The sequence below is a fragment of the Diabrotica undecimpunctata genome, chromosome 6 (genome assembly GCF_040954645.1).
Source record: "Diabrotica undecimpunctata isolate CICGRU chromosome 6, icDiaUnde3, whole genome shotgun sequence".
NCBI classification, from domain to species: domain Eukaryota; kingdom Metazoa; phylum Arthropoda; class Insecta; order Coleoptera; family Chrysomelidae; genus Diabrotica; species Diabrotica undecimpunctata.
The window spans coordinates 23,660,164-23,682,953 of NC_092808.1; the positions used below are offsets into that span (position 1 = coordinate 23,660,164).

Sequence of the window (22,790 nt, forward strand, 5' to 3'; positions counted from 1 at the left end):
TTCGAGATTTTGGTTAATTTTTTATTACTAAAATCAATTAGAGCATACAACAACACAATGTTGTATATTTTAATAATGGAGGCATTTCCCAAGTTAACACATTCCTTAACTTTCCGAGGCATGTTTCAATAAATTGGTCGATGTCTTCTGGAGGAATTAGAGAATCACTAGCCAGGAAAGAATTTTAACTTAAGAGTCACGAAGAAACCTGATAGTGACTGCTGCTGTATGGCATTGCCCTCTACATTATCCTCTAGTTGCTGAAGATATATTATAACAACTGGAAAACATTTTGAATGTAGTCCAGAAAATTCATGTTTCTGTCAACAAATAATAGGCTCTTTAAGGGCTGTAAAATACGCTTCCACAACTGTTATGACCTCATCATTTGATGAAAAACGCTTTCCACGTATGCATTCTTTAGGTATTGAAATATATTGAAGTGGCTAGGAGCCAAATCTGGTGAATGCAATAGATGCCCCAATAATTGGAACTTTAGTTCGTGGATTTTAGCCATTGTCAAAAGGCTCATATGACACTGTGCATTGTCCTGATGAAAAAGGATTTTTTTCTTCTGCAAACCGGGTCTTTATTCACGAACTTTTTCGTTAAGCTGGTCTAAAAAGTTGAAATATTATTTAGAATGTATTGTTTTACCAGTTTACAAGTAATTCACAAACAAAAATAGTTTCGTATCCCAAAAAACTGAAAACACCTTCTTGGCTGATTTCTGAATACGAACTCGTTTCGAAGCCGAAGAGCCAGGTTCACACTCTTTAGCCTCTTGTTTTGATTCGGGATCATGGTGACAGAACCAAGTCTCATCCATAGTGATGAATCGACGCACAAAATCCATTTTATCCTTTCGAAAACGCTTTAAATATAGCTGAGAAACTTACATTCGAATGTGTTTTTGTTCCATTGTTAGCGAATGCGGCACTCATTGTAGACAAGCTTTCTTAAACCCAATACTTCAGTCAAAATATTGCGTACATTGCCCAATGAGCTGCCTAGGGGTTCTACTAAATCTCTTTCAGTAAGTCGATGATTTTCCAATACGATATCCTATATTTTTTTACGATTTCTTCTACCATCTAAAGGACAAGACAATAAATACATCATTTGCTAACGTTTATTAAGTGTTGTATTTTCAATTTCACGCAGTCTATGATATGCAAAAATAATTACGTAAAATTCGAAGTTAGGACAGTGATATATGAGACATAATAGGTCAAATACTAAATAAAATCCTGTTTTGTTGAATGGTGGAATAAATTAAGGTTGATTCTACCATTGATCATGCCTTATTCCAGAATTTTTGTACATAAGTCGTAACTTCTCTTTACTTTATTCTCTTTTATACAGTACTGTTTTCATCAATATTTCAGCATATTTTTTCTTATCAAAGTAGATAAACAAATAAAAAAAGATAGATTCTTTGGCCTATAAATAATAGAAATATAATGAATGTGTTTGATTTTAGATTTAGAACTTAATATGCAGAAAATGTTAAAAGATTTGATCCTTCACCTAGAATAAGCTGATCACTATATATTAATGGTTACTATTTGAGTAAAGAATGGACTAGATTTGGTATTGCATTTTTGATATTATTTCTTTTTCTTCGTGCAACTTGTTTTAATTAAAATGAAAAATTAAAGTGAAAAATAAAGACATTTTTTTAATCGTTTAAAATCAATCAGAAATTACTTTTTTAGTAATCAGTCTTGAATATTATCATAAAATCAGTATTAAATTATCAGTTACAAAAACAAGGTAATATTAATAAATAAAAAAGCATAAGTTGTTGCCACAAATATGAGTAAGATAACCACTGCACAACCTGTGAGAGAAACAAGAGACATGGCAAACTAAAACTTTGGCCGATAGATGGCTGGATACGAATATCATCGGTGTTTGCTTGTTTAAATAAATCAGCACAAAACTGAATTTCTAGAATGATTATAATAAATCAGAAAGAACTAGAGTCAACATAACTGCATTATTTTGAATTTTTTCAGAAGTTTGGAATGAAAACTTCTGTTGGATGAAAAATGGATAGAATTCTTCTTCACAACAAAGATTAGGCTTTATCTGTTTCGCCTTCACACAGGCGACCATTTTATTCTTATATCACTCTTGTCTTCTGTATTATAATTTAAGTATCTTTTTGACAGCCTTTTTTTTTCATCACGAAAACATGTTCTTTCTCTTTAAACAGAGCTTTTAACTCTTGTCTTAGAAACCTCAATCTCTGCTGCATGTGTTCTATTCTACTGTGTTTTATCATTTTCCAACATTTATTCCCGTGTATGAGAAAAAATTCTGCCGGATTTTTATAGAATTTTATTTTGGTATCTTTCCTAGTTTTATGATGTGTTAAATTTATTTTACCGTGTATTACTTGAAATCTATATATTCTATCTTCTCGTCATTATCGTATTCATAACTTGGTCACATTCCACATGCCTGCGATACTTACTTTATTAGTCTTTTGTATATAAATGTTTCCTACCTTAAGAGATATTTTTCATTAAATGGGAGAATTAACTTCACTTAGGGGAGTATTAAGCTGGTAATTTTATTCCACAATATTCTACTGATTTCCAGTTTTTAATGACGCCATCAATGCATTCGTCGAAGAGGGTAGGGAATGCCGTTTGCTTTGTCCCTCTCAATGTTTCATTTCGATTTCCGATGTCCTTTTCTTTCCAAGCTTTTACTATTTTTCTAATTTGAGTAGGCGTTCTCATTCATTATTTTCCAGATTTGGATTCACTCGGATTCACTTCGAATGACTCGGCCAAAAGCTTCCTCAAAGTGTGTGAAAACTGTATGGGTTACAAGGTTAAATTTTCTGGCTCGAATAGAGAGTGACAGCTATTTTCGTGGATCTAGGATTTCCTATCTCTGTCAGCATATATTAAAAAAGTGTATAACCCTATCGAAATTTAATTAATTCTCTATTTAATCTATCTCTTTTGGCAGCTTTTTCATTCTCATATTTTTTTCGATTTCTTAGATTTCGCTATTGTTATCTAAATCTGTATTATTACATTCAGTTACTTCTTCTTTACGCCAGAGTTTTTTGTATTGATTTATCTACTGGTACTCTTTGATTATGTTTAGTTTTGCTGCACATTTTTCTCTCTTCCATTTATATCATGTTCGATAACAGAAATAAATTCATTCCAGGATTCTTGATAAACTTATTGTGTCTAGCAAAATTCGTGTTTTTGTTGTATGCGTTCTAAGATTTTTAACAGTTTATCTACAGGAAATATATATAAGCTTTTTGCTTCTTTTCTGGAACTGTTTGTAGTTTTTTGTCCCAAAATCTCATATCCAATTCGATGAAGATATTTGTAGGTAGAAGCTAAACATTTTTGTCTTCTAATCTTGTTTTAAGTTACACACTGAATCCAATTTGACGAAAATATTTGATGGATTTATTATAGTTAATTGTTAAATGAAATTAGTGTGGTGATTAACGGAATCTTGAACATTGAAAACTGTAGCTTAGTGCTATATTTATGAAGCATCAGGTATTAATAGTTACTGTATATAAAGATAACAAGATGCTCGATGCCAATGACAAAATATAGCATACTCTATACAGATTGAAATCACTTGACAACTTTCAGCAGTGTTACAACATTTCTGATTCGATATTGTCAATATAAACATTGTTTATACAAACATATTGTTTAAAATTTATTATGAAAATTATATATATATATATATATATATATATATATATATATATATATATATATATATATATATTATGTGCAAGTGGTTAAAATACCAGCCTACGACATTATTATTGCACACACTACTCAATTAGGATTTTTCCCGATGGTACAAAGTGAAAATTTAAATTGGTACACCTTTTTTATATATCTACATGAAAAATATTTTATTTGGTACAAAATTTCGTTAGGGTATTTCCTGGTATCTTTTGTCGTATGTGTGTTTTGTTGGTTATACAACGTTTAAAAATTACATTATCAGGATATATCCGGTAGTATCGGATCAATTGGTATCCGGTAGAATCGGATAAAGATTTATTGAACGTGATGAAAATTGATAAAAAATATATTGATCTATTAAGAGCTTTTATAAAATACATCAGTATTTTACAAACCAAGGGACATCTGTAGGAAAAAGAAGCAGAGGCCGACCGTGAATTAGGTGGTTAGATGTATGAATTGTAATGAATCTTGCAGCAAGCCAAAATCCACAAAGGATTGCCGAACCAAAGATGATAAAGATGATGTTTCACAAAGCAACAATTCGAATTTAAGAAGTTATGCATCGTGTTAAATTCGAAAAATATTTTATTCGGCAATATCATACTAGGAATATATTTGTTATACATCATACAAAAAATAGGATGAAACAAGTGGTTTCTTTTATACTTTTTCATTTGAAGTGTATGAAGCACGTTATTATCAACGTAATGAAGCAATAAGAGAATAAATACTAACGATAGTCTATAAAAATCTCAGTATTTTCAAAAGAAAATAGAATCTAAAATGGTATATTTAATGTTTTAGTCACATATACTATTACAGTATGGTAAACAGCAAAGAAAAATTAGAAAAGAGAAATCGAAAGAGACCAGTTAGTCAAAATTTGACAGAATTGATCAGTTAAAATCATGTTCCAATTATACAGAGAATCAAGGCAAGTTGCATAACCAAAGTTAGACAATAAAGACCATTTGATAAAAAGGGGGAACAACATGAATAATGTATTAGAAATATGTAAGCAGAAACAGTAGGGAAATGTCATGGATTTTGACTTAATGTCAGGAATCATAGTACAAGTCTTACCTAGGAGGTCATCGTAAAACTAACAAACCTCATAGAGATAGCATTCAGGCTACAATACGTGTCAAATAACGTAAGAAACAGCTGAACTAATCATGATCTTCGAACGAGGAAAACCGATAAATAAAGTAGAATCTTACAGATCAATATCATTGCTACCAATTGTCTCCAAACTATTTGAGGAGATACTGCTAATAATAATACAATATATACTTAACCAAACAGAAATTATTCATTTCCCTAACATTCGGAAATTATTCCACTCCATGGAATAAATTAATTATTTCAGTGTGTTGGACATTACGTCATCAGTGTCGGCGTAATGACGTAATCGACGATTTTTTTAAATACAAACCGAGGTCACGCGATAGCTCATTTGAAAAGTCTCCTTATCGCCTTTGCAACGATATAATCATTTGAATATTTATTTCTACAGGGTTAACCAAAACTGTTGTTTTATTAATACAATTAACTTACAATAAATGTTTACTTAAATACAATTAAAAATTAAATTACAACAAATGTTCAAATTGACGACCTTCGGCAATGTGATACGTACAATGTGAATAATACAATACTTCTACATTATTCGGTCGATTTTGATACACTCTGCTCTTTAAATATAACCACAAAAAAAAAGTCTAACGGAGTCAAATCTGGAGACCTTGATGGCCATTCGATGGCCCCCTTCTACCTATCCACCTACCTGGGAAAACGTTATTAAGGTAATTTCGTACCCCAACGCCGTAGTGTAGGGGAGCGCCATCATGTTGGTACTACAAATTATTTCTATTTGGAAATAGCTGATTCAGCTGTGGCAACAGATAATCTTGAAGATCTTCTAGATAACGAGAAGCAGTTAAGTTTTCCTGAAAAAAATATGACACTACAATTTGATTGTTTATAATGCCGGCCCAAATATTCACCTTTTCGGGATATTGTGTCCGATTTTGTGGCGATTTACGTGACCGTTCAGCATAAAAGACGCTTCATCAAAAAAAAGTACCTTTTGTATGAAACCCTGATCTTTGTTACATTTTTCCATAACGGTGTCGCAGAATTCGATTCTTCTACCAAAGTCATCTTCTAATAGCTCCTGGACCAGATGTACTTTGTATGGATGCCACTTCTGCTTTTTTATCACTCTTACAACAGTTAATTGGTGGACATTATTAACTAGTGCGACCTGCCTAGAACTGGTATGGGGATTTTCTTGAAACGCCAGTACAACGTCCAGTTTCTTGGCTTCAGATATTGATTTTCTACCACTTCTGGGAAGATCTTTAACATGGCCCGTTACTCTAATTTTTTTTTTCAATTTTACTTACTGTTGATTGAGTAATTGGTTAGCGATTGGGGTATTTAGCATTAAATAAATTACGAACTTCTGCTAGAGTCCTCACTATATCTCCATAACCAATCATGATTAAAATCTCGATTCGTTCTGTTTCTGTTAGTTTCATTTTTGTAAATGCTGTTATTAATGTCGACAAAAAACTCGAAGAGTAAAAATTTAATATTTGACAGATTCACAGATCATTGACAAATAAAGACCAGTGAATGACAATATTGATTTAAATATTTTTGAAAATTACTTGTAATACTTACTATAATAATTATTTTCAGATTATAATGTAGCATTGTTTGTTATCAATGTATTTTTTTTTTCGGAACCATCTATAAACACTATTTTGTTTTATTCCCAGTGGCGTTCCTTAGTGTATTTTAGTTCAGTGAATAAATATTTATTGTAATGCCATGTTACTTGACAAAGTTCATAATTTTGGTGAACCCTGTAGAAATAAATATTCAAGTGATTACATCGTTACAAAGACGATAAGGAGACCTTTCAAATGAGCTGTCGCGTGACCTCGGTTTGTATTTAAAAAATCGTCAATTACGTCATTACGCCGACACTGATGACGTAATGTCCAACACATATAATATATCAGTTGATGGTCATTCGAAAATTAAAATTGACGTGTCTTAAGATTTTTTTAAAGTCGTCTGTTTCTGTAATCATCATCATACTGTATACTTAAGACATTCCTGTTACGGAGAATTTTAACCTGGCCACATTTGCAGCCGTTGGCGCATAAAAATTAATCAAGGAAAATCTGCCCATATCTAGTTCTAATATCAGATTAGTAAATAATCATCCAGTTGTACTAAACAATACAATTGTCTCTTACAAGAAAACAGTATCTAAGGCTACATATGGATATTAAACCAAAATAGCAGCAACATATTAAAAAGAAAACTGGGAACTGAAACTGAAATAAAAAGGTACATTGGCTATTAGGAAGAAACTCGCGATTTTCAAAAACCAATATATTAGTATACAAATAAATACTCCAACCAGTACCTATGATCTACAAATATGGGGCTGTACTAGATTAATAGTGTAGTAGTCCTGATTTAGTTACCTATATCGGGAACTTCACATGGAAACAAAGAATAAATAAAGAAGATTGCCATGGGCCACAAAGAATGACTTCAGAATGATATAAACAGTGGTGGTTGAATTGTTAGCTAAATCAAGACCTAGTCCGCAGGCTCAAATGCACCAAACAGTTCGAACTTGTATGATAAGTGTCACTTTAAACACTGACATTAAACCTAGCCACATCTAGAAATACCTAGGACAGAAGTGTTGTATTGATTTCTTTTAATAAAAAAACTAAACACGCAATTACTAAGGTAATCAGATCAAAAAACATGAAAATACAAGTGTATATCCATAATCAATAATTATATTTATAGTTGACACTGTCGACCGTTGAAAACAGTGCACACATAAGAAATAAAAAAAAGATGTGACGAAAACTTAACGGGAAAATAAAGAGAAGGAAAGTAAAAGTAATCCCTATATATTGTAATAGAAAAATTGATCCTAATTAGATATACAATAGATTTTTAAAATTACAGGATTTAGACAATATACTTGTCGATAATCTCAAAAATCAATGAAGACCTTACTATATTTAATTTAAATTTGAATTTAATGACAAAAACACAACTTTTAATTGCTAGTCCAAGAGATACTGCTGACACATTTTCTTTATTTTTAATGTAAATTTTTTACCAAAATTTAACATTTTTCATTAGATGAAAACCGTTTGTATCAGGTTAAAAATAAAACAAGTTGCACTAAATATTCTTACTTTGCTGTCAACATGTACTGATAGTAATTTTTTGTTTCCTCTTTTTGCCCTGCTGGTTTCCCTGATCTGTGTTTGTTAACTTGCAATATGCATTTCAAACTAATATTTATTTTTATTTTATTTATCTTAAAACACTGATCCAGACATACTTCCCACTAACACAACTCGACCTGTAGATAAACGAAGGAAAACTATTGGCGCTTGTGATGTACACTTGTTGAACGAACAAAATGTTGTTTTGTCGGAATTAAATTCTGAGCCGAGTGACTTATTAGGACTGAAATTCAAGTCGCCAAGTTCTACTAATGAACTACCACTCACCGAACTCAATCTGGCATTATTCACTTCTAATTTAGACCATAAACATTCTTGTGCAATGAGCACCAACGAATTGCCTTTATCTGCGCTGAAATTTTCTAGATCGTGCTTGATTTCAAGACAAAATACTTTTGAGAGCCAAAACGATGATCTGTCTATAGAAGCAAATTGGAATACGAATGTAAAAGAAATAGACGAGAAGTGTAAAATTGAACGGCATAGATCTTTTTCTGATCCAAACGTATTGGACGGTGAGTGGATTAGTCATTCAGATAAAAACTTTTTGATGAAAAAATACCGAGAAAGTTTAGTAAAGGAACAACTCACTTCGAACCTATCACCACCCGAACACGATCCTTGTCCACCCTTCAGTTTCTATCCCAAGCATGATTCCGAAAATACATGTTTGCTTTGTGTAAATCCCCGCACCACATCTCATCTCTTATCGTTCTTCACCTCGCCCCCTACGAGGCCAAACACCTATCGATCACTATCTCATCCCGTTCCTTGTGTGACTCCTTGCATGTCCAACGCAGACTGCAGCCTCAACGTCGTCAAACGCCATCGACACAGCGTTGTCGGACAGATGAGCTATTACAAGATGTTAGGGTTCGGTTGCGGAGGCCCCTTAGGTTTGAAGAAGCTCGTCAGCGGAAGCGCCAACTCCTTGTTTTCAACTGCAGTCATTTCTGGTAGTTCCAGTGCTCCGAATCTCAGGGATATGATTACCAGCTCCTCAAATGCAACAGGTAAGCTTTATTGTTCTATTATAGTATATTTATTTAAAACAGCTAATAAACAATGAAACAAATAAGTATAAAGTAAATCTCCTCGTATAAAAACCAGATCACATTAATTTGTCATTTTACCTTATTCGATTTTGAAATCTCTGGGCAAGGAGTTCACTCAGAAAAGATAAAGACTTATGGATTTATACCGTGTGCCTCACAATTAACTTGACATTGCTAAAGGATGATAGAGGCTAGTTTTCGTTATACAGGGTTGGTGTATACTTGACATAGTGGACTGTATTAATCAAATCAAATCACTTTATGAAATATATAGTAAATAAATAAACTCAATATCAAATAAATTGTTGTTACCAACCGAAATTAATCTAAATACAATACGTAAGTAAATAGTCTTTTTAGTTTTGTATATAACCATAAAGACAAAAAATATATAGACTTAAAGTACTTTATTGCTTTTCAAAATATGTCCCACCAAGATCGATATACTTTTGCATATGTTCAAACCAATTGGTAAAACAGTTATTCCAGTCTTCAATTGACACCTGCAAAATCGCTGTGTTAGAGGCATCGATGGCTTTTTCTGGCTAATGGAATCGCTGCTCACGCATTGAATTGTTCATCTTTGGGAACGTGAAGAAGTCGTTGGGACTTAAGTCGGGGCTATACGGTGGATCGTTTAACAATTCGATGTTTTGAAACTCCAAAAACTTTACTGTCTTTTGAACAGTGTGAGCACTTGCATTGTCCTGATGTAGGATGATTCGCTGTTGTCTGTTACTTTGTCGGAGTTTCGCATTGTTGCCACATGACCAGATTTTGACACAAAAGTTGCAACCTTTTTTTTTTGACAAACTTCAAAAACTGCTTACTTTTGTTGATTTTTTGAAATTTTGTTGGTCCTTGAAATACCCAAAGATGCCTCTATCTCCCAGTATGTGATACGTCGGTCATCCTTAATTAGTTGATGAACCGCATCAATGTTTTGCTGTGTGACTGCTGTTTTGGGTGAACCTAGCCTGGACTCGTCGCTGAGACTGAAGCGACCACGTTGAAATTCGTAATACCAGCGGGAAATAGTTGACTGGTATGATGATTCATTCTCAAACACAGAAATGATTTCAGCGATACATTGCTGTTGGGATAATCCTTTTCGCAATTTGTAAAAAGATATTGCTCGAAAATGCTGTCGGCTAAGATTCATTTTTCTACCGACTTGCTAATTTCAAAAATTCACTGTATTTACACGACTTGTTGTATCGCAATGAAACTCTCGATTTATGTCAACAAAAGATTGATATTACATTTGTGTCGGAAGGTTTTACTCGTGGCGCCCTCTAAGCGGCTATTCGCTGTGTGCAAGTACTTGGAGGGGATACTAGAAACGATCATGGGCGTGCAGCGGTGAAATCTTGCAACTTTGTTGTATATGTCATAAGTAGTTATTGAATAAAATGGAATTTCGCAAATACTGTGTTATAAATTGTTAAAATACAACAAAAAATAGTAAATTCAAGTTCTATCGCTTTCCAATTTCTAAGCATAAATTAATGCAACGTGATAAATATCCCAAATTCGATAAACTTTCTTCGTGATTTACAACATAAATAACAGCAGCAACATGCTTACCCACACCCTTATGCCCATCGCCCCGTTTTAAAAACATTTTTCTATTTACTGAGTGATCTGAAAATGCCATATAGAAACATATAGGTAAATATGTGACATTTTTCGACTCTCGGCCAGTCTGGTCTCGGCTCCCAAATACGGTCTCCTGTACCCTGGGAGTCCGATGTCGGGGCTCTACTCCGGTTCTCCGAACTTTAGACTCTGTTGCTGGACCTTTTCCTTCTTCTAAACTGTGTTTCATTTATTTCCCATGTGAGAAATGTCGCCTATCCAAAGATGGAAGATGCGCAGAGGGCACTTCGAATAGACTGGTGGAAGTCCCTCTGTAAGGCACCGTGGAAGAGGATAAGTGGCCATACTTTGCCAATCCCTTACATCCCATCTGGTGATAGCCACAACTAAAGCTATATTACAATAATTATTATATTAAATAAACAAGTATAAGCCACTTTATATGCAGCTAATATAAGACTAAAATATTAATAGTGCTAACACCTTCGCTGAATTATGCCACTAGGTGTCGCTCTTCGGAACTTGCACATAGCGAATATGCAAAACTAAAAAGACAAACCCCGTAACAAATTTATAGGTTGTTATGAATCGATCATTAATTCATGAAGACAGCTGTAATAAATTATTTTTTTTTTATTTTTAATCTAATAATCTATTGCCAGTTTGTTCAAAAGGGAAATAATTATGAAGAATAAATGAGGTAAAATAAATGGAATTAAGTAAATAAATCAGCAATCTTCATAAACTAATAATTATGCTCTTAATTCACACTAATTCGGATCCATTGGGCCATATATGGTGGACACTTGACATAATGGACTGTATTAATCGAATCAAATCATTTTATTTAAACTAAAACTAATTACAATTATTGTTAAAAATAAATATTGTATGCATGTATACCGTTAACATGCCTTTTAGGCCCATTGCTGGATGGATAATTTCCATCTTTTCTGTTCTCAGCTGTCAGCTTCCAATCTCTGGTTCCCATATCTCTGACATCTTCCATCACTACACCCCTCCATTTTGTTCTTGGTCTTACTCTTTTTTTTATCTCAGGTACCTACTCTCCAACAAATATTCTTGACTTGTCTATTACCTTGCATTCTTTCTAGATGTCCGAGCCATTCCAGTTTACGTTTTCTCACTACTTTTGTTATTGGAGGGTAAGCATACAATTGGTACACTTAGTTCGTCTTCTCCATTTTCTCTTTACTACTTTTCCACCAAACATTCTTCGAAGTATCTTTCTATCCCATGCTTCCAATCTGATCTGTATGGTTTTGTTCATAGTCCTTGTCTCAACAGCGTATAGGATTGTGGGTCTAATTTTAATTTTGTATACTCTTATTTTTGTATTACGAGATATATATCTGGCCTTAATTATTTTGTTCATGGCCCCAGCACATCTGTTGCTCTTGGTCAGTCTTAGGTTGATTCCAGTTTCTTTCTTACATGTCTAATCCATAAGGGTACCTAAGTACATATATTCATTCACCTTCTCGAATTATATAACTGATCCATCCTCCACCTCTAATTTAAAGGAGCCCATATTGTAGATTTCTTTTTTGCTCAAGATTTCCATTTACTTTTATTTATTAATATTAACTTTCAGTGTCATTTTAGAGCTTTCCCGAATCAGTCTTTTTGCTATACTTGCCAGTTATTTTCCATTTCTTGCAATGAGAACCACATCATCAGCTTACGCTAAGTATTGGTGCTCTTTGTATGCCGGACCTAGTTATCCCACTAATCCTTATAATTTTTTCTAGAACTATATTGAATAGCAAGGTAGACTCCTTGGCGAACACCTTTTTTTCACTTCGAATTCGTTTGAGACTGTACCATTGCATTTCACAGCACAAATGGTTTTTCTAATTGTCATTTTTACCAATCTTACTATTTTTTCTGGCACTTGGAATTCTTTTAGCGTTTCTATTAATTTGTTTGTGTCTATTGCATCGTAGGAGACTTTTTAATCAATGAAAAGTACTTATGTTGAAATGTTGTATTCATTGCATTTGATCAGGATTTGTTTTAGCATAAAAATTTGATCGGTTGTTGACCTTCCCTTGTGAAATCCTCCCTGGTATTCTCCTAGATTCTTCTTCACATATATTTCTAATCGTTTTTTAATTAGTATGGCGAGCACTCTGTATATTACTTCTAACAAGGATATTCCTCTATAGTTTGCGCATTCAGTTCACCCTTTTTGTGTATAGGAATTATAATGGACTTGTTCCATTCTTGGTGCATTTCTTCGGTATCCCACACTTCTACTATTAGCTCATGAAGTTGGTTTCGTAAAGCCTCTCCTCCATATTTTAAGTTCTCTGCCACAATGGCGCACACCTCGGAGCTTTTTTTGATTTTCCTATCTTTTATTATGTCTTCAATTTCTTCTCTTGTGGGTACTCTGGTATTCCTTCTACTACTATTTGGGGTTTAGGAACATTATAATTTTCTTCAGTAGTCACTCCGCCATTTAGCAGCTCTTCAAAATATTCTTTCCAAGACAGACCAACTGACAGTTGATCTGTGTCGTTTTAACTGACAAGAATCACGTGTTCAAGTCAAGCAAAGAAACATGTTGCTCTTTAAGTATTAAAATCTTCAACCATTGTCATCGACCTAGGGTCGCATTATAATTTAAATATGTAAAACCATATATTGATGTCTCTGCTACAATTTTAGTGTTAGCTTCAAGTACCAAAAAAAGGCACTGAGGATGATTTGAGCTAGATCGAAAACGTTGTGCATCTATAAATTTTGGACGACACTTTTAACAAGTTTTAAATTAAATGTTTTTATACCAATACAAATTTTGAAGTTTTTTACTTTTGTATAAGTTATATATATATATATATATATATATATATATATATATATATATATATATATATATATATATATATATATATATATTCTTCCAACCTTTGCATTGGCGCCGCTTATAATAATTTTAATATCTTGTCTGAGCATTGGCATTTCTTCAGATAATGACACATCTTCTGAATTTTTCATAAAATTCATCCTTTACTTATTTTCTTTTTTTCTTCTGTTGGAGCTTGTATATTTATCAGCGATATCATGTTCTCTTTTCCTTTAATTCTAATTTTTCACATTCTGTCAGATTTTGTTACAAATCGTTTTACCTGCTCCACGTCTTCATGTACCAGACCACCCACTACAAAATTCCTGTTATCACCTTCACTTGTATAAATGGAGGACATGTATAAAACGTGTATGGGCTAATCTTTTCAATATTGTTTCCAGTCAAACGTGTTTATTGTATTGCTATGATGTGTGTGTTATATTTCTTAAGTTCTTCTATCAGGTTAATTAATGCTCCCTCCTGGTAGACTCCTCGTACATTCCGTGACCCAATATATTCCCTATTGTATTACATTCTTGAAAATTGTATTGTGAGAGTGTCGACATTGTACTTGTTGGCGGTTTAATCGCTCCTCACTTTCCTTCGCCAAGTCACTGTGATATAGAGATCCAACACAGAACAAAATACTTTAGCGGAGTTGTGTCATCGACTTATAAATAAATAATAATTTATTAATAAATAAATAAAAAAATTAATAATGATTTGTCCAAGGGTGTCTCATTAATATTTTTCTAGTAGCTTTTGGGGATTTATTGAAACCATTAAACCGATTTACTCGAATGAATGAAACATATACAATAAATAATATTGTACCTGTTGAAGAGCAAAACATTGACCATGTAAAAGCTGCTTTATATATATATATATATATATATATATATATATATATATATATATATATATATATATATATAATAATAATAAAACTGTTTGATATCACTAATTTGTGTTTTATATTTTTAGCCATCGACGGTTTTGGTGGTGTACCTTCTATAAGACCTTTAGAGACGTTACATAATGCACTATCTTTAAAACAGTTAGATGCTTTTTTGGATAGAATGACTACTGCTCCTATCTTGAGAACTCCATCGTCGACACCGCCAAAATATCCGTCAACTCCTTTGCCAACGCCAACAAATGGCAATATATTAGCATGCGGACTATCATTGGACAAGTCACGCCCTTTGAAATTACAGTCTCCCAGCAACAGTAAGTAGTAGTATTATTACGGTGCCAGAAAATTAATTTTTATATTTTGATTAATACACTCACCGGCACCAAAAACGGAGTACTACCGTTTTTAAAATAAAAACTTAAAATTTTAATTATCTTTAAACTTTTATTATTATAATAACGTGAACACAAACGAAACAAATTGTTTTAAGTAATTTCTAATAAAACTTAAGTTCTTATCCGAGAAAAATTCATAAGAAATCAGAAATAAAGAATACACTATTCTTATCTCTTTTAAAAGTGCAAAGGTAGCTGTTGGTAGTCTATTGTTATACTTTTGTTCTTGTTTATGTGAGTGAACTGTGAAGTTGAACAAAGTGTCAAACACAATTTTGAATTGCGTTGATTTAATCTCAAGAATTATGGTTGTAAATCCCGATACAGCGGCTACTATTGTTGCGTTGCTTCGAGACGGAAGAAGTGAGCGATATGCTGCTCAAAAGCATCAAATATCCAGTACTGTACACCTTATTTTTACACGTTTCTTGGCAACTGAAGCTTACACTAGACGACCTGGAACTGGTCCCCAACGAAGAACTAGTGCTCGTGATGATCGCTTCATTTTCTTACAAAGTCTACGAGATCGTCTTGCCACGGCTGTACAAATCCGAAATCAACTTTAGTACGTTCGGAATACTAACGTAAGTGAACGAACAATTAGACAAAGGCTTGGAAAGGCAAATTTAAGCAGTCGCAGACATGCAACTCGCCTATAACTTCTCAGGTGCCATCGAGTTGCGCGGCTTCAGTTTGCCAGATACTATGCTCATTTTACTGTAAATAATTTCAGGCACGTTTTGTTTACCGAGGAGTCCAGGTTTACCTTGCGGTCTACAGATGGCCGTAAGAGAATATGGCGAAAACCACATGAGCGTTTTGCAGAATGTACTTTCAGTCCTAGCTGAATTATGGTGTGTGCTGGAATTTCTCTAGAGGCACATACAGAATTGTACATCGATCCGAGAGGCTTCATAACAGCTGCCAGTTACATTGATGCAATTCTCCAAGATTTTGTTGTGTCTTAGCTCGTTTTGTTGGAAATTACTTTGTTCTGATGCATGATAATGCCAAGCCTCACAGTGCGAGAATCACACAACAGTTTTTAAATGAAGTAAACATTCCTGTAATGGATTGGCCAGCATTGAGTCCAGATGTAAACCCAATCGAACATGTTTGGGAGAAGGATACGAAGTCGTGTTCCTGCCCCTTTAACCTTAAATCAGTTGCAAGAAGCCCTTTTCGAGGAATGGGAACTTATTCCTCAACAGAACATTTCTCATTTGATTTTGGCATGCCAAGGAGAATTCAGGCAATAATTCGAGCACGTGGAGGACACATTCAATATTATAATCAGTTTGTCCGGACACATGAATTAAGTTTTCATTAATTGAGCATCATTTTGTTACAACATTTACTTACGTTTTTTTCCTTAATTTTTAAATTGTTATCTATTGAAACAGTTCTTTGTTCAAAAGTTACATTTTTATTAGAAATTACTTAAGACAGCTTGTTTCGTTTGTGTTTACGTTATTATAATAATAAAAGAAAATTAAAATTTTAAGTGTTTTAAAAATGCTAATGCTCCGTTTTTCGTACCGGTGAGTGTATGTATTGAAATGTATTTATTTCTGTAAAAGTTAAGAACAATACTGACGAGTTTGCGGAGAAATTAAATACGTTGGAATCAACCCCAAACGAAACAGTTTTGTTAGATGTTCGATGTTCTTGTCATGTTTGCAACATACTAAACGTTTGTTGAAGTTGATATTTATATAAAATTTATTTACAAACAATATCGTATCTTCGACACGAAATTTGAATATAAATAGAGCTAATCAATCACACAATTCACATAACTTTGAACTCTACACAGCATACAATGAACCCGAGATTATAACATCCATAAAGATGGGACGTCTGCGCTGGATGGGCCATGTTGAACGAATGTTGGAGACTGAAACACCAAAACATATTATGAGGCAAACACCAGTAGGAAGAAGGTCAAAGGGAAGACCCAAACTTAGATACATGGAACAAGTGGAACAAGATCTGAAAACACTTAAGATTACCAACTGGAAAAACAAAGCAAGGAACAGAACAGAATGGCGAAAAATCCTAGAACAAGCCAGGACCCAGAAAGGGTTGTCGAGCTACTGATGATGATGAATCAATCACAGGAACTGCAAAGAAGAATTAGTTTAAAGATTGAGGAATTTTTTTAAAAGCCACATGCCAACAAACAAAAATAAAAGTATATGATGAATGCGTATTGTCAGCAATGGCTTCTGGTGTCACACTTAAACTGACAAAAAATGCGGTACACAAAGAAACATTGAGACAGAGCTATGCTTGGAATTCGGACCCAAAGTCACGTAAAAAACCATACATCGGGCAAATACCAAAAGTATAATAGAAGACATAATTCATCGACACTAAAAGGGAAATGAGCTGTACGTATTGCAAGATTCAAAGACGACAGGTGGTCTTTAAGAATAATAAATTCAAAAAAACAGAGCTAAAGCGCCAACACGTTAGAGCGACGATATAAAAAGAGTAAATGGGCATTGTATTAGAACAGCTTAAAACAGAGTCCAGTGGAGCAGTTTAATGGAGGCCCGCTAATTGGACAACAATTAAACAACTTAAAATTTAAAGTATATTTTAACAAACTCGATAACCTTAATGTATAATGAAGATGAAACTATAAATTAAAAAGCTATACTTTGGCAATCAACAATCCCAAAGAACAAGAAACAATACACCCTTTGAAATCTGATTACAGGATGTAAGAGATACAATAAAGCACCTTTTCTTATTCGCTAACCTGATACAGGTTCATGAGTATCATGAGTTATCATAAGTTGGTCTTGCCTTGTTCCTTTATTTTTTAATATCTTCCACCAATATTCTTCTTCTTATTGTGACGTCTTCTAACGAAAGTTGGTAATCTTTTGCTACGTGAAATATTTGTTCAACACTGAGGTTAGTCCAATCTCTGATATTCATCAGTCAAGATTTTTTCTTTCTTGCCAAGCCTTTTCTTCCCTATACTCTTCCTTGCATGATGATGTGTAGCAGAGAGTATTTATGGTTTCAAAGTATGTGGCCCAGATACGATGTTTTTCTTATTTTAGTTGTGTTCATAAACTTTCTGCCATGTCCAATTCGTCATAACACTTCTTTGTTTGAGACTGTTGCAGTCCAAGGAATTTTAAGAATACGCCTATATATCCACATTTAGAATGCCTCCAAATTTTTTATGGATTGGGCTTTCAGGATCCAAGTTTCTACCCCATATAGCAGTTGCGACCATACATAACATTCGACGAACCTCAATCTGATAGGCATACTCTATTTCTTAATTGTATACATTGAGTTGTATTTTATAAATCCTTTTTGAGAGCTATTTCAATTCTGACCTATATCTACTCATCTTGATCTAACTTTATTGCTCCCAGGTATTTATACTTTCTCTTCCCTCTCTAACGGTTTACCCTCCAATGTCAGATGTATGTTGTCAACAGGGGTTTTCGACATCACCATGTGTTTGGTTTTATCTATTTTCATTGTTAGTCCCATCTTTTTGCTTTTTCTGTTAATGATTTCTACAAGAATTTGTAAATCTTCTATATTTTCTGCCATGATTGCGGTGTCGTCTGCAAATCTTATGTTATTAATGATGCTCCCTCCAATCGTTACACCTTCAGTTCTTTTTTATAGTGCCTAGTGAAATATTAGTTGGGAGTACACAGTTTGTCTCACTATCTTCCGTCCATTCGATCGATGTTTGATTGTAGTATAGATTTTTGATTAAATTAATGTCCTTGAGATCTAGGTGTATGTGTTTTGATTATATTCTCTGCATTTTTGTAATTGTACCCTCATTCTGCACAATGCCTCTCTTGTTAAAGTAGTATTTTTAAAGTGTGGCTCATGAGGCTAATTAATCGGTATTCATCGCAAGATTTAGAAATATTTTTCTTGGGTAAGGGTAAAAATATAAATTTTACCCATTCATCAGTTAATTGACCGTCGTGGTATATTTTATTAAATAATTTAGTTAGACATTCTACATATTATATTTTCGTCGTTCAGAATTTTTAATATTTCTACTGGAATTTCATCAGGACCTGGTGATTTACCACTTTTTGAGTTTTTAATTGCCTGTTTCACCTCTGATATTAGAATTTGTATATTTGCAGTAGTTAATAATGTTTCATTTATTTTTTCCCTATTATCTATAACTAAGCCCTTGATGTATATCTCCCAAGTTTGTTGTTTTTCTTCTTTTCATAATTGGAGATCTCTATTGAAGTTTCTTATTACTTGTTGTATTCTCTTTCGTGTATTACCCGTAATTTCTTTCAGTTTCTTATGTAGGCTATGTGTGTCGTGTTTCATATTAAATTCTTCTATTTGTTTGCAATTTTCTTCCATTCAGCGTTCTTTAGCTTTCTTGATCTGCGTTTCTACTAGATTCTTTATTTGCTTGTATTTTTCTTTATTTATATTTTTGATTTTCTTTTTTCTTCTATGAGCTTTATAATATCTGATATAATCCAGCCTTTTTTGGCACTTGGTTCTTTTCTACTCACAAACATTTCACCAGCAGCGTTAAGTACTGCCACCTCCATTTCGTTCCAGACACTCTTAATACCTTTTTTTGAAGCTTCTGTGAATGCTGGTGCAATTGCTTCATTTATTTGTTGTTGACATTTTTCACCCTCAAGCTTTGACAAATGTAGTCTCTGAAAGATTGTTTTCATGTTCAGAACATCTGTAAATAGTCACTCCGAAGATTCCTTTTAGGATTAAGTACGTATAAACGGATATACAGAGGCACTATACGTGAAATCAAATCTTAACTGTCTTTCCTTTTATTTCGATATACTCTTTATGAGTACTAGAAACCAATTCGCCAAGGATTTTTGCTTAGTTGAGGAGATATGTTGTGGAATGCAATTTTAGATTCCCCATTTCTCTAATTACATCTTTATCAATGTCTGTTTTGCCTTCTTCGAGTTTCGTCAATATTTTTTGTTTAAATTTAAAAAAATCTCTTAGAACTTATGTAACAAATAAATTCTACTTTGAACGTTCCAGGTGTGGGTTGGAGTGGACCGCCCAGTCTTATGTCAAGCAGTGGGCCATCTTCGCCCGGTTACTCTGAAAGCACATCGAAATGCAGCAGCAGCGAGATGTCTTCTAGTATTATCAGCGCCGACGGGTATTGAAATACTTACTTATAATAATTATTTTAGATCTTAGTTATCTTTACATATGTATGTTTTGTTACTTTGTGTATTATAATGCATGCCTTAGCTGGGTACGTGTCAAAGAGGAATGCGGTTTCTTTTAATTATCCTGCACGCTTGAAAATACCTGCAATAGTTAAGATAATGTTTTAAGTTTTAAAAGCTTCTTTAGGTTTCGAATGTTATAAATAAATGCTAAATCACTCACAACGTTTCTTTTTATATGCTTAATGTTTGCTTCCACGTTGGTTAAACATTAAATATTACCTTAAACACGGTATGCTACACACTCATAGCATTCTAATTAATACGAGTCGTCCTGAACAGATTAGATGATATTGACCTGTAAACTAATTGCGAAACACATCTGTTTTTCGGGGGGTAAATGTCGATAATGATGAATGTCAAATACTTATGTCAATACTTATATCAGTGCTTATGACAAGCACTTCAAAAGGAAGTTGTAGTAATTTATTTCTTATTTGAAAGTATTTCGATTTTCTATCCAAGTCATAGCATTTTTAACGCTAAAACGATAAAGATTTTATTAAAAAAATAAAATTGTCTTCATTTTGAACTCTTGCTAGGTTATACTCGTAGAATGTTGCTGTAGATTGGAACGGTTGAATCTTTTTAATCTTTTTACAGCCATTTCCATTGGAATTTCTATTATCTACATAAACGTTTTATCAAGAATACAGAATTATTTACACCTACCTGAAAAGTACCTAGAAAAACATATGCAAGAAGAATCACGAAATTGCCAGAATTTAAAATCAATATTCCATATATTATATAGAAGATTTATTGAAAATTTTTAAAATTTCGTACTGCACTGGATATTTTGTGTACTTACTCTGAGTCTTTTTTTATATATAATTGAATGTATTTTATAATCATTAAAATAATCTGACAACCTAGATACTATATGCATATTTTTCATTGTGGAATTCTATCTTATTATTTAATTAATAGCACCAGTATCTCTTGAAAATATTGAATGCCTAAACCAAGCAAAGAAAAAGTGATATACACCTACTTTTATAATCTTTTATTAACGACTATTTACAATATTTTCTCAGAATATAGATCACTATCGGTTTACTTAATCTAAACCTCTTTTCCATAGCAAGTCTTTATCATTACAAAAATTTAAATGTTCGATTCTGCTTGAAATATTATATTCTCGCTTTAGTTTATAATAAACATTAAGTATCATACTGATTATATTTTCCGATTTCATTATATCTTTTAATACCGGATCAATGTCTCACCCGCCTCCTCCTCCTAAGTGCCTTCTCTGTTGAGGTTGGCGATCAATATGGCAAATTTCTCTCTATTCTGGGCTTGATGAATTAATTCATTTCCTCTTGTGTGGGTCCAATCTCTGATGTTTCCTAGCCAAGATTTTTTCTTTCTCTCACCCATAATAAAAAACAATGTTTAGGTTATATTTTTGATTTCGCAATAACCTACAACATAATAAGCTACAATAAACACAATTTATTTTCCAGATAACTTTTTATTCGGTACTTTATTTGGCAAACAAATGTCAGATAAGTTTAATTTATTTTATCTGTCAGTTGGTAGTTCAGATTTCTTTCCTAGGTGGCGCTAGTAATCAAATCTAAACTAACATGAAACTTTAAATTATTTTGTTTATTAAATCTTATTTTAAAATTACTGCAACCAATATTATTAGTGTTATTAATTAAACGTATCATTTCCAGAACAAAGTATGATTGAAATGTCACATGTTGGTAGTTCAGATTTCTTTCCTAGGTGGCGTAGTTACCTTACTGGACAAACGGTGTGACTTATCGTCTTAGCCTTTTATATAGATAGATTAAAAAAGTAGTTTATTTTTTAAAAGATAGATTTAAAAGTAGTAGTAGTTTTATCTTCTTCAAGTGCCATCTCCGCGGCGGAGGTCGGCAATCATCATAGCTATTCGAACCTTTGAGACGGCTGTTCTGAAAAGTTCATTTGATGTACATCCGTACCACTCTCTCAGGTTGCACAGCCATGACATTCTACGCCTCCCTATGCTTCTCTTTCCTTGGATCTTTCCCTGCATGATCAGTTGGAGCAAGGTGTATTTCTCTCCACGTGTAATATGTCCGAGATATTCCAATTTTTTTGTTTTTATTGAATTTAAAATTTCCATTTCTTTGTTCATCCTTCCCAGAACCTCTTTGTTTGTGACGTGTTCTGTCCATGATATTTTCAGAATTCTTCTGTACACCCACAGCTCAAATGATTCCAGTTTTTTCATTGATGTAGCATTCATGGTCCAAGATTCCATTCCATAAAATAAGGTCGAAAAAACATAGCACCTCGCCAACCTAACTCTTAGTTCCAGTTTTAAATCTCTGGTACATAGAACTCTTCTCATTTTGTTGAAATTTGCTCTAGCCTTTTCTATTCTTATTTTTATCTCCTGATTGTAATCATTTGTGGAGTTAATCATTGTTCCCAGGTATGCATATTTGTCCACTTGTTCGACGTTGGTTTCGTTTATTAGAAGATTCTCGTTATTTCTTTGAGTTTTCGATATTCTCATAAATTTCGTCTTCTTGACATTCATTGTTAGACCATACTCTTTTCCATACTCTGCTATTCTGGTCACCAGTCTCTGAAGATCTTCAATGTTTTCGGCTAAAATCACAGTGTCGTCCGCATATCTAATGTTGTTAATG

At 33.2% G+C, this 22,790-nt stretch overlaps 1 protein-coding gene across 9 annotated transcripts in view; it reads left to right on the forward strand.

The window, feature by feature from the left end:
* The window catches only part of l(1)G0196 (inositol hexakisphosphate and diphosphoinositol-pentakisphosphate kinase), a 143,383-nt gene that overhangs the window by 95,574 nt on the left and 25,019 nt on the right, over positions 1 to 22,790 (forward strand). For all 9 annotated transcript variants that reach the window (XM_072534461.1, XM_072534463.1, XM_072534459.1 and 6 more), the window contains 3 exons: positions 8,854 to 9,066; positions 14,567 to 14,812; positions 19,940 to 20,063. In XM_072534461.1, the coding sequence (XP_072390562.1) occupies positions 8,854 to 9,066; positions 14,567 to 14,812; positions 19,940 to 20,063 (583 nt within the window). The remainder of the gene's footprint in view (positions 1 to 8,853; positions 9,067 to 14,566; positions 14,813 to 19,939; positions 20,064 to 22,790) is intronic.